Raw genomic sequence first — 18083 nt, 5'->3', positions numbered from 1 at the left:
TTCAGTTCAGTTGATATACTTCAGCTCCACTGCTTGACTTATGTTGGTCACTTACAATTACCGTCTCTCCTCGACTTAAGACGTGTTTCCGTCCCGACGACCAGGTCGTAAGTCGAGGAGAGACTCTATGGGCAGTTTTGCTCTTGGTGCACTTCTCTCTCTCAACTGAATCTTCCTAATTTATTTACTTTTGATTGTGTTCCAATATATCCAGTTTTTAACACCCTTACAATATGATCTACACACAGCAACATCACAGAATTTCACACACTGATTTATTTCAGAGAAAATCTATGTACCACCTTCATTATGATAATATGGAACAATCTTATGTTTCTACATCTTCAACCTTAAGCTCTTTACTAAATGTATCTTAGCATCTAAAACCTCTTCTGGTATCTACAGGCAGTCCTCGAGTTACAAATGGGTTATGCTCCTAGACCCTGTTTGTAAGTCAGAATAGTTTTAATTCTGCAGGTTAGGTTAGGTTAAAACAACCCTGTCCATACAAAACAATGATAATATTCCATACATAACAAATAATGTAAATACTGTACTGTAAATATAATGATGTTAAACAATATTTTACAGTATTGGGATGAAGTTCAAAGGTACAGGTGATTGTAAGTCATGCATTCATAATTCTGGGAGTCTGTATTGTGAATGTAACACAAAAATTGGTGATGGAGATGGTACTGCACACTTTTTAAGTAGGTTTTCTGTGCCCTTCTTATTTTGAATACTGTGCAGTACATTAAATGGTTTTTCAGTTTGTCAGAGCCACAGATCTAGGTAACCTTTTCCATCTAAAGGGAGCTACCCTTCAAAGGTGTTGAATAACATCAAGGGTGGTGGCTTTCAATAGTTATATATGTATTTCATAAAATGTATTTTTTATTTTTTCAGGTGGATAAGATGGAGGATGATACCTTCTTGAGGTGCATTGAGGCAAACATGCTGAATGACTTAACACTACAGGGCATTGAGGCCATCACTAAAGTATACATGCATTTGCCCCAAACTGATGAGAAGAAACGCATCATTGTCAATGACCAAGGAGAGTTTAAGGCTATTGCAGAGTGGCTGCTTGAGACTGATGGTACTGCCCTTATGAAAGTACTTTCAGAGCGAGATGTTGACCCTGTTAGGACATCCTCTAATGACATCTTGGAGGTGTTTGAAGTTCTTGGAATTGAAGCTGTACGAAAATGTATTGAGAAGGAAATGAACGCTGTGCTGATGTTCTATGGTCTCTATGTAAACTACCGCCATCTTGCCTTGCTTTGTGACGTAATGACCAGTAAGGGTCACTTGATGGCTATCACACGTCATGGTATCAACAGGCAGGATACTGGTGCACTTATGAAATGTTCCTTTGAAGAGTCTGTGGATGTGTTGATGGAAGCTGCATCCTGTGCTGAAGTGGACCCAATTCGAGGTGTGTCTGAAAACATCATGTTAGGACAGCTTCCCAAGATTGGCTCTGGATCATTTGACTTGGTATTGGATGATGCAAAGTGTAAGTTGGGTATGGAAATTCCCATGCCTGGAACGGGAATGATGATGGGTGGTGGTATCTTTGGAGCTGCATCTCCATCATCGGGCATGACACCTGCGCAGACTCCTTGGGCTTCAGGAGCTACACCATCAATGTCACCTTATGGTGCATGGACTCCTGGTGTAGGAAGTGGTATGACACCAGGTGGACCAGCCTTCTCTCCAGCTGCAGCCAGTGAAACTACAGGACTGTCACCTGGTTATTCTCCAGCTTGGTCTCCACAACCTGGCAGCCCAGGATCTCCAAGCTGCATGAGTCCATACTTCCCAAGTCCAGCCAATGCTTTCTCTCCCTCGTACTCGCCATCATCACCAGCATATCAGCCTACGTCTCCCAGCATGACTCCGGCCTCGCCAGGTTATTCTCCAACATCACCCACTTACAGTCCAACTAGCCCTCAGTACTCCCCAACCTCGCCACAGTACTCCCCAACCAGCCCATCATACTCACCAACATCACCATCATATAGTCCCACCTCTCCCTCTTACTCCCCTACCTCACCATCCTACTCTCCAACCTCACCTTCATATTCTCCAACTTCACCATCCTATTCTCCCACCTCCCCCTCTTATTCCCCTACTTCCCCATCTTATTCCCCAACAAGTCCGTCATATTCACCTACTTCCCCAAGCTACAGCCCCACTTCTCCCTCCTACTCCCCTACCAGTCCCTCCTACTCTCCCACATCTCCATCTTACTCCCCAACATCACCATCCTACTCCCCTACCTCTCCAAGTTATGCTCCCAACTATTCCCCATCATCTCCAGGTTACTCCCCAACCAGTCCGTCCTACTCCCCAACCAGTCCGTCCTATTCCCCCAGCTCTCCTCAATACTCTCCTGCTTCACCATCTTATTCCCCATCTTCACCCAAGTACTCACCAACAAGTCCCAACTATTCCCCAACCAGCCCCACCTACTCGCCTGGGTCACCCTCATATTCCCCCAGCTCACCCAAGTATTCACCCACAAGTCCAACTTACTCACCCACTTCTCCATCATACTCCCCATCCTCCCCAAAATATTCCCCAACATCACCCAACTACTCACCAACATCACCCAAATATTCTCCCACGTCACCGACATATAGTCCTTCCAGTCCCCAGTATAGCCCATCTAGCCCCAAATATTCCCCAACTTCACCGACCTACAGCCCAAGTAGTCCCAAATATAGTCCAACAAGTCCAACCTACAGCCCGACCACTCCAGGCTACAGTCCAACCTCTCCTCTGTACTCTCCAAGTTATGAAGAAGACGAAGAAGAGCAAAGGAGAAAGCAGAAGAAGAAATCAAAGCGTTGAGACTTATGACCTGGAGACTTGTGGTAGTTATTTTGTCATGTTTCTGATACCTATAGTGTAGCAGGGAAGGGCCTGAAAGACTGATAAGAAATCAGATCCTTTAATAGGGTGTTTTATCATTAGTTTACGTGTAACTAAGCATAAAGGGAGCAAGTTTGGTTTGCCTTGAAAGGAATATATATATATTTTTTGTACACACAGCCATCCTTTTCTTTTCCAATAAGATTCAGTTCTGGGTAATTGAGAACCAGAAGTGAATGGTGATTGAATACTACATAACTAGACAACAAATGAAAACAAATATATGTCCTCCATGACAACTAAGAATAATCATGTTGGTGCACCTAAAAAAATAAAATAATAATATTTACAGTCTAGACTACAAACATTGATAAGTTAATTCAGACACTGTATCTTACATATTATTACTGTATCTTACATATTATTACTGTATCTTACATATTATTTTACACCTCGGATGTAAAACATATTGATATCCTGGTGCACAAGTTCCTTTCTCCTTTATATTTTGGGAGAAAACTACAGTGTTTATAATTTTAAGACCAGTTTGATTTTTATGTACGTAATGTTAAACCAACTCTCGCCTAATCCGCTGGTTTAGGTTCAAACAGACTTCGCTGATTAATCGGTAGTATCTATGGAAAATGGGGTTATGTTCCTGCCAAAATATTAATCTTAAATTCTTTTGAAATCCTAAGTGATTATTGGTTTTACCTGAAATATTACCTAAACCTTACTGATTAAGAATGCAGTGTGATATAAAATTAGCAGTAAACAACTTAGTGGCCTGTTGGATGTGGTTCTACTTTTAAATAAAGCCAAAATATACCCCAGTGAAGGCAGTGTAGGCAGAAAAGATCACTTGGGATATTGTATTGCTTGATTAGAATGTCAATTTTGAGTGATATCTACAGAAGAAATTCTTACCTTGATGCAAAATTGATTTGTACTTCTCAGTGTCATCTACCTGCACAAGTGCTCAGTTTCTTGACCATTATATATTTGGATGCTGTTTTTCATAAATTATACACACTGTTGTTTTGTCACTCATTATTACACATTAAAAAAGTAATTGACATAATCGTAAGTATAGAATATTTTTTTGTGATGAAAAAAAATTTATTGGGTCGCAGTATAAAGTAATCATCCGTCCCTCCTCCTACCATACCAGTGAGCTCAAGGCCTTTTTACAGGACAGGTCACAAGGGGGTGAGGGAGGTATTAATGATGGGAGACCTAGTAGTGGCGGGCCTGGGTAAGGTAGGAAGGCGCATGTCAAGGACCACATACATAGTGAGAGTGTATGTGGTCTTGGAATTATTTAAAGCCTGAAGAAGGTGTTAAGGCTGGTGGATGTAGCTTGACATTGACAACCTTGATGACCCTGTCAGTTGATAGACCTAAAGCCCAAACAACCAACCAAGCAGGAGGGCGAGTGTCCGGGGAGGTGTTATATGGATGTAACTTTCCTTTAATTATCAATGCCTTTACTTGATATTCTGGGGAGGAATGTGAGTGAGCTTTTGGTGGGTAATGTGTCATTAGGGTTGATAGGCATCTGGCTTCCATGAAGGAAAGCCCATGATATGACAACAAAAGAGAGGAGTGGGCGTGGCTTGCTCACCACCGGTACCACGAAACGGGGTTATTACTTGATCTCTACCATTCTTGAAAAGAAAAAAAAAAATATATATATATATATATATATATATATTAATGGGAGAACAAATTAAGAATGAATTACACTGTACTACTTGATCACTTCCGCCTTTCGCCACTACCGTTATTGATAAACAAATTAAGAGTGAATGCTTTGATATAATTTGATTAGTCCACCCTTTTATTAGAGTTGTGAAAATCATTGCTTGTGTTTGGTGATGAGGTGGTAATGGCAATGGTGTTTGGCCACTGCATCACACCATACTCAGGTTGGACAATAAGGAACGTCAATTGGCGAGTCTCGGGCAAATTATCTGTTTGCACGTGGCAGGCTGCAACGTGTCAAAAATTGCAAGGGAGGTTGGGGTCACTGTGACGTTGGTTAACCGGCTGGGAGGAGTCTGAGAACTTAAATAACTGGGCGCCATGAGTATGTTTTATGGTTTGCTGGCATTTCATATATTAAAATGTCTAATTTCAAGTGTGTAATGTAGCCCAAATTATTTGAACACTTAATTCATATAAGTGATATAATTTTAGGCCAGGGAGACCCTAACTGATAGGCGAGGAGGACATTGGATGGGCTATTGAGATTTAGTATAACCTGCATTGGTAAATATTAAAAAATAAATGATTTCCACCCTTGTATTCAATGTTTCTCTTGTTATCAACATTATTATAAATATCTAATTACCGTATTTTAAAACCTGGACGTAAAAAAAATTAAATAAGGAAATGGATGGCAAATTATAATAAGGGGTCTCATCTACTACTCTTTCAAGCATATAAACCTAAGATAAAGCAGAATAGTGGGGGAAAAAGTTACATCCATCCATCTCTTCCTTCCTCCTTTCATGAATTGCTCTGCTTTCTTCAATCCCCTCTCTCGCCCCTGGGAGCAACTTCCATTGCATACCACACTCCTCCTCCAAGTCAACCATTCCCCTCTCCACCCCACGTGACTTAAGCTAGGATTCCACTCGCGCATTTGCAGAGCGTTTGCACTTTCAATCGCTACAGGAGGTGATTGGCATGTACTACAAATGCATAATGCAAACGTAACCGTTAACATTTCAGTGTGATCTATTTTTGGTGCTAATGCAACTGCTAATGTACGAATGGAATCCTAGCTTTACTGTGTAGAAAGACCCATCCAGGCACAGGGGTTAGGTGGTGGAGTGGATGATTACTTTTGACTTTCTGTACTTGAGCGACTTTCTGTACTTGAGCTTAGTGTTACTTTGGATGGTTATAAACATTACTTTCACCATTTTCTCTCTTTAACAAACATTACTCAGTATATTTAATGCAATTTACAGTGTACTTGAAGCTTGAAAATCTTTATATTTAATGGTATAATTTCTTCGTAAAAATACTTTTAACAACAAAAGTACGTATAATTTTAGGTACCGAGGTATTTTACAGCTTCGAACAGTAAAAGGGGCTATACTATATTATGTATTACAATTCATTGGACAGTTTGGTGAATCCCAAAAATCTCTGGATTGGATGGGATTTGCTGTACAGTAGAGTGTATAATTTTTTTTTATGAATCTTGAATTTTATGGAAAAATTTTAGGATTTGTTGGTTACGTTAAAATTGCTGGCCTCTTAATAGTCTGGTTTGGTATTGTTGGAAATCACAAAGTGAAGCTGAGGAAGTTTTAGTTATATATGCAAGAGCTTTTAGTTTATATTTATATGTGAAGAAATAATAAGTTTTGTTTTAGACTTTATTCATGAAATTTAAGAACAATGGAAATTTTCTTCTATAGTTAAAGCAGATTTTCATAGTAAGGTCATTTGATGACTTTGTGGATATTGTCCAGTTTCATACATTGCTTTCTCCTTGGATTCATGGTGACAACACAAGCACTAATTAGAGTGTAGTGTTGTTTTTCCTGTTTAATATAAAACATTGGAATACAATATATAAAATAAAATACAAAAAAATTGATATTCAGTTTCATTATCCTATTCCTGTACAGTACTTATGATTTTGACATATGTAGCTATATTGTGTACTGTACGTACAATAATAAGTACTGTACAGCATGAATTTAATATGAAGAATCTGTCCCCCTCTCACAGTGCAGTTTGAATGGTTAAGCACAACTTCAGACTTTGTACCAATTTCAGTTGGCAGCCATCAAAATATGGGCATGTTTTGTAGTCTATTGCAGCCATGCTTATATCAAGACTGCACCTGGTTACTGCAGATCATCCATGCAATTTTGGTGGCCATCTGTGTGTCATGGCTCAAGTTAATAAGATTCACCCATTCATCACCAAGTAGGCACAGGGATAGGAAAATACATATATTTATTATAATCACCTTACAAATTCCTATTGATGCTTCCTTTTATAGGTAACATTTCAAATAAACCTATCTGTTACAGGCACCTAGTCATAAGATGCACCAGTCATAAGAGGCCCCAGTCTTAAGAGGCTCCAGCTATAAAAGGCCACAGTCAAAATACGGCCAAGTCATAAGAGGCCCCAGTCAGTCATAAAGCCCAGTCTTGAGCAGACCCCAGTCTTGATAAGGGCCCAGTCAAGGCCTCAGTCATAATAAGGCTCATTCATAAGAGGCCCCAGTCATAGTAAGGCCCAGTCATAATAGACCCCAGTCATAATAAGGCCCAGTCATATGAGGTCCCTGTCATAATAAGAACCAGTTAAAAGAGACCCCATTCTTAATAAGGCCCACTCAAAAGAGAACCCAGTCTCAATAAGGCCCAATCATAAGAGGCCCCAGTCATAAGACCCATTCATATTAGGTCCCAGTCTTATGAAGCCCCAATCACAATAATATCTAATTTCAATAAGCTCCAATCACAATAAACTCCCATCACAGAAGGCTTCAATCACAACAGGCTCCAATCACAATAGGCCCCAGTCATAATAGGTCCCAATCATAATACCGTAGGCTCCAACGTAATCATTGTGACGAACCCCCATTGGGACTAGGTACCCTTCTTAAGGATTTGATTAAGTTTGGTTAAGTTGGAGCCTCTTCGAACCAAGACTCATCTAACCTGTTACCTAAACAAAGCTGCAAAGATAAGGTGATGAGGATAGGGAGAAGGATGATGAAGCGGAGGGAACTAGAAAAAAGCGATTACACTGTCGCAACATGACGAATAAGTTGTTAATGATAAATTCCTCGGTTCAAGATAATTACGTTTTCCGGTCACCATTTAGGGGTAACTGACTACTGTATTGACGTACGAATCACTGGTCTGACCATAGATTCATACACGCACGGCCAAATTTATTGCTATTCATATTTAAATCAAATGGTCCAAATCTGTTTTGTTAATATATACGACCAAGCTTGGTTTATTTATTTATATCGGTACATAATTCTCAAACTGATATTATTACGTGTGTTCAAATCTAATGAGCTCAGTGTTTTCGACTAAACTTGCTATGTGTACAGATTATATTTCAAAGCATTTAAAAAAAAGGTATTGTACTTCCAAGACTATATTGTGACTACGTATTTAGAAGCCTATTTTGTGAACGTCTTACCAAACTCTCTTTCGTTGTAACATTCACGTAACGTCGGTAATACCCACTAGAAGATCCATCAGTACACCAACATGGGACCAAGGTCTCCAAACTGTCACAGCTTTTTTTTTCTGTTCGTAAATGAAAATAAATAAAACAACTCGCATAAGATATTAGAGACGAAATTATCCGTCAACTTCGCTGAAACCTGATGTGTTGTGTCTTATCATTATAAACTGGTGACGAAATTACCTTTAGACTCTAAGACTCTAAGAGAAAAAGGTGGCGTCCACTATCATAATCACAAGATGGTGTTGAAAGTGAAGACTACACAGAAAAATGATGTGTTCCCTTGTCTCAATTACAAGATGGTAACGTCATTATCCTTTAGAATTAGATTATACTGAAGGTAGAGGCGCCGTGTATCTACAAAATAATGTCGAAATCACGCCGGGACTCTACCGGAAGTGGCAACGTTTCTCTAAACTTTAAGGAGAGAAGAGTCGACGATGGCAAATCAGAAAATCCTTGAAAAGCATTTTTCATGGGAAAGTTCGTCTCACGAAAAAAAACATAAGGTAAATATATGCGAAAGAAGATGAACAACGAGAGAATGCTTAAAGTCAATGAAAAACAACGAACAAATAGCCAAAGAACAACGAAATAACAGCCAAGAAATGTGAATATTAGAATAATATTACCCTGTAGTAAGTTGATATTTTAACTACGATAAGCAGTGTCGGTACGGACGTACAGTAGTCGGTTATCTCTTTCCTTACACCTTACTTCCATTCAAGGTCAATCCAAGGTCAAAGTAGAGAGGTCGGACCGCGCGCAGGTGAAGTACGAGGCAGGCGGAAGTGATGACGTCAGCTGATCCACCCTGCCTGCGTCTCCTTGTCCTTAACAAGTTGACCCCAGTCTGACCCGGCCATTGTCTGAGGCAATCAATATAATGAAGTCATTTGCCCTATGACCTCCCCCTACAGGGGTGGCACCTCTTCCCTCCCAGACCAGATATCCCTCCTCCTAGTGACAGGCCTGGCACTTGACATTATTAGGGACCTGCCACGCTTTGCCATAAACAGATAAATTGTACAGGATATTTTTCCCCCCACACACTCATCATTCTGTCACTTTATGTAACTTGCTGACAAAACCCATGACCCTTCAGGCTTTTACGCCCTTAATGCACGAGTCATAAAGGCAAGCATGAACTCCGCATGCTTCCCAGATGGGCATTGTAAACGCTTCTGCGCTTCACCTTGCACAGGATGTAAGGGGGTGCCCAATAAACTAGCCCCCTCGTGGGCAATCTGTAATCTGTAAGTAGAAAAAGAGTTAAGTGATGAGTTTGATGAAAACCTAGGAGAGTGTATAAGCCCTGACAAAAATGCAGGTAAAGCAATATATTTAGTCATAGGGAGAGAGGGAGCGGGCCAGCCAGCTATAGTTCAGGTGACGTCACTGCGCAGAGGGAGCGTAAACTAGATCGCTGTCCATCATACCTGTCTACATTGACCCTCACGGCCTACTCCACCGCCGCCTGGCACCGCTGCTGGCGTCCACACCGAGCCTGCATGTCTAATGGCAAGATAGCCGACATATTAAGATTGTATCCACTTTTTTGCACTTAGTAACTATATCAGTTCTCATGTACAGAACCAAATACACAATGTGTTTGAATACTTCTCACCGAGCCTGCCCCGTGCCCGGCTGCCCCCGTCCACCCACCGCGTGCTCAATGACCCGAGGACACCACCCCCGGCCCCCCGTCCCCCACCGGTATGCAGGCACCTGGGGCCCATCCACCCCAGTTCTCCATATCAATTGACCACCATGCGGACATGCTAGTGGACTACGTATCTACGCCAAGAAGGACGTCCCCTACCAACCTCTCGACGTCCCCCTTTAAGCCGACACTACCGACGTACACGCCATCACAATCACACTAAAAGGTATGTCCCTCAATATTGTCAATGCCTATGGCTATGGTCTGGCACTTGACATTATTAGGGACCTGCCACGCTTTGCCATAAACAGATAAATTGTACCGGGAATTTTCCCCTCACACACTCATCATTCTGTCACTTTATGTAACTTGCTGACAAAACCCATGACCCTTCAGGCTTTTACGCCCTTAATGCATGAGTCATAGAGGCAAGCATGAACTCTGCATGTTTCCCAGATGGGCGCTGTAAACGCTTCTGTGCTTCACCTTGCACAGGATGTAAGGGGGTGCCCAATAAACTAGCCCCCTCCGGGCCAATCTAAAAAAAAATCCAACTAGATATTTAGCCAACGACGCTATCAGTATATACTGATATTAATTAGCAAGCAACTGTCCATTTTTAAGCTAGTAATAATAATTAACGGGTATTAATTAACAAGCAATTCTCCACTGTGAAATAATTTATATATTTATTACTTCTAAGCTAATCATTCGCGGGTACTAATTCACGAACAACTCTCCACGCTGTGATGAACTGTCAATAATCTTATCTCTAGAATAATAAACAAATCACAAGTAACAAATCAGACTGTATATTCGCACGACTCTTCCAACCCAGATAATTGGCGATAACTAAAAAATCTGATGCTCTCTCTCGTCCTGATGGAAAAAAAATTATTTATTCAGGTGTGTAGGAGGAAGTACCTTTGTAAGTATACAGATGTGCGTTTATTTTACTTGCAAAAGATAAAGTATTCCTAAAACGAACCACAACAGAGCAAGTATAATACATATGTAAACATACACTCTGGTAGGGGTGGCAGGCGGGACATCCGAGCCAGGGGGGTCTGTTACTGCTCCAAGTGGCCAATGTAAATGTAAATACCACGAACAGGATATGCGAAACAGTTTACTTTTCAGGTGACACAAACGAAAAAATTCTATTCTAACCGAGTAAAAACTACCATATCATTGTTAGGTTAGTTTTCGTTCGCATGTCATAAAACAGAATAATAGTGTTGATGACTTTGCTATCCTGTTTCTGTTTATTTTTTAACATTTGTCATCATGCTGACATTCCCGACGTTCATATTAATCTGGCAGTTACAAATGACGTAACTAACACTTTGAGAGCATGAATTTTGTACGTGTTTGTGTTGCTATTTATATTTACCATTATGGATATGCTATACCTGCCATGCTTACGTACTGTACATACTGAACCAAAATGAAGTTGTTTGATGATTTCACTTAGTATCTATCTCTGTCAGTCGTATCTATTATTCTCCCGCCTTTGAAACTTCCGCTGGTTGAGTAGGCCACGCGTCCACTCTGCGTCCGCTCGAGTCTTATACATACAATCGATCTTTCAAACAAACGAAAAAAGTTGAAAACAAATGGCTGCATACGAGCGAGGTGGCCACCATGATGCCTTTGTCAGTGCTTTGACCTTGACCTTGTATAGCGTGTTTGCAGCCGTTAGTTTCCAAACAATGCAGCAGCATAAGATAAAAAGAAAGACACAGATATACATTTCATAAAATCATCATACAAGTTCACATTGCTTCATTGTATACATAGACAGTGCAGGTATACATTAAGCAATGGCACACAGTAAGTCGATTCAATCATGGATCGCCCAAGGAAGATGTTAAAAGCTTGTTTTCATTGAGGTGTTTATGTTGGATAGGGTTGCTAATTAAATTACGGAAATTCTACGAACGAAATCGTATAATTGTGACTATATAATTAGACTGTATATGACAAGCACGACATTGTATTTAAGTTATTCAAGACTGGTGGGTCTTTTTTACAGGAAAGCATTCATAGATTAACAAAAACTTCAAGAGAAATACTTGAAATGTACAGAAAAAGAAAAAAATGAGATACTTTGGTCATATAATTACGGATGAGGGAATAATAATTAATATTAATGAGCAAAGTTGAGGGTAGGAGAGCCAGGGAAGGACAGAGACTGGGGTGGATGAATGAAATTAAAACTAGGTGCCCAGTGAGATACAAAACATTAAAGGATTGGTAAAAAAAAGCTCAAACTTTTAGAGTGGAGCCGAGGATTGTGATCGTCAACCCCCAGATATTAGGCTGGCACCTTGATAGATTCATTCATAGATTAGTAATACAAAACAAAATAACTTTCTTCTCTTGTTGTAACTTCATCGTTTATGTAATCTGCAGCTGTTATTGTTCCAAATTATTTGTGCTCTGTTTAAGAATCTTTCATTGAAAAGCGGTGTTGATATTTACAAAATCACATGTCAAACTGGACAGACAAACACGTACATGTACACAAAAACTCCAAAACCTTCCAAAATACCAAACAAAAACATATACAACTTCACTCACACATGCACAAAATACTTCTAAAATGCCAAAGAAAAACACACAAGTCACTTACACATACAAAAATACAAAATCCTCCTAAATTAACAAACAAAAACACAAAATCTTCAAAAAAGAACTCGCTCACACGTGTATAAACGACCTCTCATTTTTGTGTGTTGTGTGTACGCCCTCGACAGGCCTGGCACTTGACATTATTAGGGACCTGCCACACTTTGCCATAAACAGATAAATTGTACCGGGAATTTCCCCCCCACACACTCATCATTCTGTCACTTTATGTAACTTGCTGACAAAACCCATGACCCTTCAGGCTTTTACGCCCTTAATGCACGAGTCATAAAGGCAAGCATGAACTCCGCATGCTTCCCAGTTGGGCGCTGTAAACGCTTCTGCGCTTCACCTTGCACAGGATGTAAGGGGGTGCCCAATAAACTAGCCCCCTCGGGGGCAATCTAAAAAAATCTAAATAATAAACGTCACTCACCCCTCTCATAAATTGGTCTATCTTAGATTATTGGATTTCTATGTGTGTTTGTGTGCGAGACGACCAGAGGAAGACAATTAAGAGTCATGGTCAAGTATCTCATTGATAAAACACGCGGGGGGAAGTAATCTTATCCACTAAGCTGAGATATAACACAGATACATCTATGTGTGAAACTGTAGTAGTATAAGAGAAAACACCATAGAAACTGAGAGAAGGAGAGAGACATTGAGAAAGAGAAAACGAAGGAGAACAAGAGAAGCATGTAGAGAACGTTAAGTGTCAGACGACAACGAACGACCTATAATAATAATGACCAAAATATTAAGAAAAATACTCACACACACACACACACACACACACACACACACACACTCGCGCGCGATTATATGATCTATTTCTTTGTGTATGATCCTGTGTCCTGCGTGGCAATGAGAAGTGATACCACCCTCAGTGTGAAGACCTGACTGAATTACTGAGAATAGGCAAACTGTCCTCCAAGCTCTGTCAATAAATTTGTTAACCGTTAACCGAACATCAAAAATTTTTCAAGTAAACTTAACATTGTTGGTACAGACATTGACACCGGACGCTAAGCAGATTGAGCCAGTTGTGTCATGATAACGTAATTGGTTCTGGTGTCAGATGAACACGTCTCTTGAAATGTCAGAAGAGAGAGAGAAATTTCTTAAAATTTTCTTATATATACTGTATATACATCACGTATGGGTTCTTCCAAGTGAGAGGGAGAAAGAGAGAGAGAGAGAGAGAGAGAGAGAGAGACTTATCTGATCATCAAGGAGGCGATCGGGTTCAGCGTGAGTAGGAGCGTTCAGCACTATTGTTTATAGAGCGCTTATGAATGAACCCTCTTGACATACTGATGGGCAACTCGCTGAGTACTCAACTTCACACTGTTTGGAACCACCCGCTGTGGATCTCTCTCCGAGATCTTAATAGTTTAACAGTATATTTACCGTCTACATCACAGCACTCCAGATGGTCGAAAAGTGAATGAACGACAATAGATCTGCACAGATTAACTTCTTGAAAACGGTAGTGCATAAAATATAGTTGCGTCTCCTCTTCCTTCACTTTAAACAGAACAACGAAAAAAACGTTGAATCCTTGTAGCTAACTCAACTGTGTGTGGTGGTTGTGAAAGTGGTGAGTACTTGTGTGCTTGCACGTTCATGGGTCTTATATTAATCGTGTGTATACATTATATAATTATGTCTTTCTATATTATACTGTTGATTTACGTTTGTAGTGCCTGAATTGTAACCGACTTCACATTTATAAATCCGCCGATAATCACGTACAGTTAACAGAGCAGTCATTTCTTCATTAAACATACCTTACATCATGGAACCTCTGATCACCGTTTAAACAAACTCGTCATATTCTGTAAAATTCACTTACAACTGGTGAATTTTCAACAGAATGTTTATTTCATAATAGCAGTCGACTGAACTGCACAGATGGCAGTACATTATGAGAAACGCACCATGAAAAGGTGTAATGCTTATGAAAAACATGTTTCGTTCGATTAAATTCCTGAGTCGTTTTTCGTAGATTAATATCATTGTTGCATTACTGTAATGCCATAACCGAAACGTTAGCAATTAAATGAACAGTATTACACACACACACACAAATACATACACACACACACACACACACACACACACACACACACACATATATATATATATATATATATATATATATATATATATATATATATATATATATATATATATATATATATATATATATATATGATAAAATGGAAACAACAGAGCACCTTAGCTTTCGTCTTTATTCAAGACGTCTTGAATAAAGACGAAAGCTAGGTCCACGTTTTCATTGTGGATCTACATAAAATATACTGTGTATATATATATATATATATATATATATATATATATATATATATATATATATATATATATATATATATATATATATATATATATATATATATATATATATATATATATATATATATATATATATATGTGTGTGTGTGTGTGTGTGTGGGTAAATACCACTTTTATATTGTGTATATAAAAGAAAACATGATCGTATAATCCTCAAGTGTCAACCTTAACATATTATCCAGGGTCTCGTAGCCTACGCAAGCATTATGAATATGAGTATTCTTGAATGTGATCTTATATGCGTGAGCATCATAATTATCCAGGTTGTTGATGGTTTAATTCGTCATGTATGGGATGAGAGCAGTGTGGACAGGTCGTGTGTGTCAGCCTCACTCACTATCTTACCCTCGCTGTCTGTATCGACTCCTCTCTAACAGGCTTGCCAACAACACCACCTTTATCCCTATCCTACTTCAATTTGCAAAACACAAAGTAGTTATCATTGCCATCATAAAAAGTGTTTTTACAAGATATATTATATCAGAAAATTAAACATATACTTAAATAACCAAAAGACCTCCTTAATAACCGTAAATGTCAACTTGCAAGAAATTGATACTCAAAGGGGAATTTCCCATATTCTATTATTATTTTTACAAAAGTCGCATTTTTTCATGGTCCTGTAATGATTAATTATTTTAAAGAGGATAATACAAGGTTTGAGGACATGTTAGAGGAGAGAGAGTGTTTAGTGAGCGGGGAGCAGCAGCAGTGTTAGGTTGGCACGCGTGGTCAGCTCGCCATATTTCCCTGGTGCACCCCACCCAAGTGTCGAGTTATCGCTTGAATGGCTGAGGGTCAACAGTGGCCCGAGGTGGTCATAAACTGTCAAACTGGAACTAATGGAATTAGAAAACATTGTAGCCAACACAGTGTACTTGAAAGCAAGGGAAGGTAAGGTGGAATAAGGAGAGGGTAGCAATGGTACCAACGGGGGCTTGTGGTGGTATGTTAACGTCCGCTGCAGGATCATGTCTCAACCTCTCGCTCTAATACAAATAAATCAAAGCTTCACCACACCTGTTTCATCTCTTGAGGGCGGTCTGCAGTGTTAATATCAGTCTTAGGATGTAACAGCGTTGATAACACGAGAAAACGTTGTGTCAATTAAGGTATACTAGGAGGTGAGGGCAGCGGAAATTGTCTAGGATTGGCGGACAGCTTCTCCCCAGGGTCGTCACTAGCTTGTTACGGGCCCCAAGGGTGGGTTTCAGTCGTAACGGCCCACTTGCAATTGCCGTGGTGCTGTTATGGTGATGGGCAACTGGTGGGCATAACGTGATGGGGTTATGTTAATATGGTGATGGGAGATAAACTTTTGGTGTTATTTTGACACTGGTGTGGAGGTTTTAGTCCCCAGTAAAAAAAAAATAATAAACGTGTTAATTTAAAGATAAATAATCTGCCAACATAGTAGTAGTTACATGAGACTCGGTACAGTATAGCAATCAACAGTCTTAATTTCATGTGAACAGCAGTAGCACTTTGACTGTGATACATATTTTATATTTTACAAACCACTTGTTAGACAGATCTGCTTAATGTTCTGCCCAACTAATTCATTTATACTTTTTTTTTGTCACGAAGATTATAAACCTACTTCTTTCACCTGTTAATTAAAATACATACCGGTAATGCTAACTGAGTAGTAGAGTATTTATTCATCAGGTAAAGTATGCTGAGGTGTTTAATTTTCATGTAATCTTTTCAGTTAGTTGAAATAATATGCCCCAAACTAGTTAAAGCTTTTGAAAACTTTGAGTGGAAGCTGCAGTCATAAATAATTTATTACTGATCATACCAAATATTGAGAAGGCCTAAGAAAGATCAAGAATTAATTGATTCTAACTTAACCTAACTTGGTTTTTAATCCCTTTTGGTTAGGGTAAACTGATTCTTAGTTCTTCTTGGTAGTTATTATGACCCATTATTATCAATTAATTTTGGTTTAGATCGTGTAAGGGAGGTTATTCTTCATGTAATCCCATAATTTCTGTTTATGAAAATCAGCAGTACAGTACACATGCATTATTGAGATTAGGTTTTCCTCAGTTTCATGCTGTGAATGTAAAATGTTGACAAACCATTTAGGTCTTGACTTATTCATAAGTATAAACTGTCTGATATCAGTAACTAGACCTACAACTTCTGATAACTAGACCCTACAACTTCTGATAACTATACCTACAACTTCTGATGACTAGACCTACAACTTCTGATAACTAGACCTACTACTTCTGATGACTAGACCTACAACTTCTGATAACTAGACCTACTACTTCTGATAACTAGACCTACAACTTCTGATAACTATACCTACAACTTCTGATGACTAGACCTACAACTTCTGATAACTATACCTACAACTTCTGATGACTAGACCTACAACTTCTGATAACTAGACCTACTACTTCTGATAACTATACCTACAACTTCTGATAACTAGACCTACTACTTCTGATAACTAGACCTACTACTTCTGATTACTAGACCTACAACTTCTGTTAACTAGACCTACTACTTCTGATAACTATACCTACAACTTCTGATAACTAGACCTACTACTTCTGTTAACTAGACCTACAACTTCTGATAACTAGACCTACTACTTCTGATAACTAGACCTACAACTTCTGTTAACTAGACCTACAACTTCTGATAACTAGACCTACAACTTCTGTTAACTAGACCTACAACTTCTGATAACTATACCTACAACTTCTGTTAACTAGACCTACAACTTTTGATAACTAGACCTACTACTTCTGATAACTAGACCTACTACTGATAACTAGACCTACAACTTCTGATAACTAGACCTACTACTTCTGTTAACTAGACCTACTACTTCTGATAACTAGACCTACAACTTCTGTTAACTAGACCTACAACTTCTGATAACTAGACCTACTACTTCTGATAACTAGACCTACAACTTCTGATAACTAGACCTACTACTTCTGTTAACTAGACCTACTACTTCTGATAACTAGACCTACAACTTCTGTTAACTAGACCTACAACTTCTGATAACTAGACCCTACTACTTCTGATAACTATACCTACAACTTCTGTTAACTAGACCTACAACTTCTGATAACTAGACCTACAACTTCTGATAACTAGACCTACTACTTCTGATAACTAGACCTACTACTTCTGATAACTATACCTACAACTTCTGTTAACTAGACCTACAACTTCTGATAACTAGACCCTACTACTTCTGATAACTATACCTACAACTTCTGTTAACTAGACCTACAACTTCTGATAACTAGACCTACAA

The 18083-nt window shown here is 39.1% G+C and overlaps 2 protein-coding genes across 5 annotated transcripts in view; both read left to right on the top strand.

Moving 5' to 3' along the window:
- LOC121869347 (DNA-directed RNA polymerase II subunit RPB1-like) overlaps positions 1–6496 on the top strand; it is a 30416-nt gene extending 23920 nt beyond the window's left edge. For both annotated transcript variants that reach the window (XM_042370670.1, XM_042370681.1), the window contains exon 14: positions 907–6496. In XM_042370670.1, the coding sequence (XP_042226604.1) occupies positions 907–2859 (1953 nt within the window). In that variant the 3' untranslated portion in view covers positions 2860–6496. The remainder of the gene's footprint in view (positions 1–906) is intronic.
- A 9007-nt stretch (positions 6497–15503) lies between these two features.
- The window catches only part of LOC121869335 (G protein-coupled receptor kinase 2-like), a 60824-nt gene continuing 58244 nt past the window's right edge, over positions 15504–18083 (top strand). For all 3 annotated transcript variants that reach the window (XM_042370647.1, XM_042370656.1, XM_042370639.1), the window contains exon 1: positions 15504–15688. In XM_042370647.1, coding sequence (XP_042226581.1) covers positions 15637–15688 — 52 coding nt within the window. In that variant the 5' untranslated portion in view covers positions 15504–15636. The remainder of the gene's footprint in view (positions 15689–18083) is intronic.

This window comes from Homarus americanus, unplaced genomic scaffold (genome assembly GCF_018991925.1).
Source record: "Homarus americanus isolate GMGI-L3 unplaced genomic scaffold, GMGI_Hamer_2.0 scaffold32583, whole genome shotgun sequence".
NCBI classification, from domain to species: domain Eukaryota; kingdom Metazoa; phylum Arthropoda; class Malacostraca; order Decapoda; family Nephropidae; genus Homarus; species Homarus americanus.
Note: the sequence above shows the minus strand (reverse complement) of the source record. Positions and strands in the feature narration are given on the sequence as shown.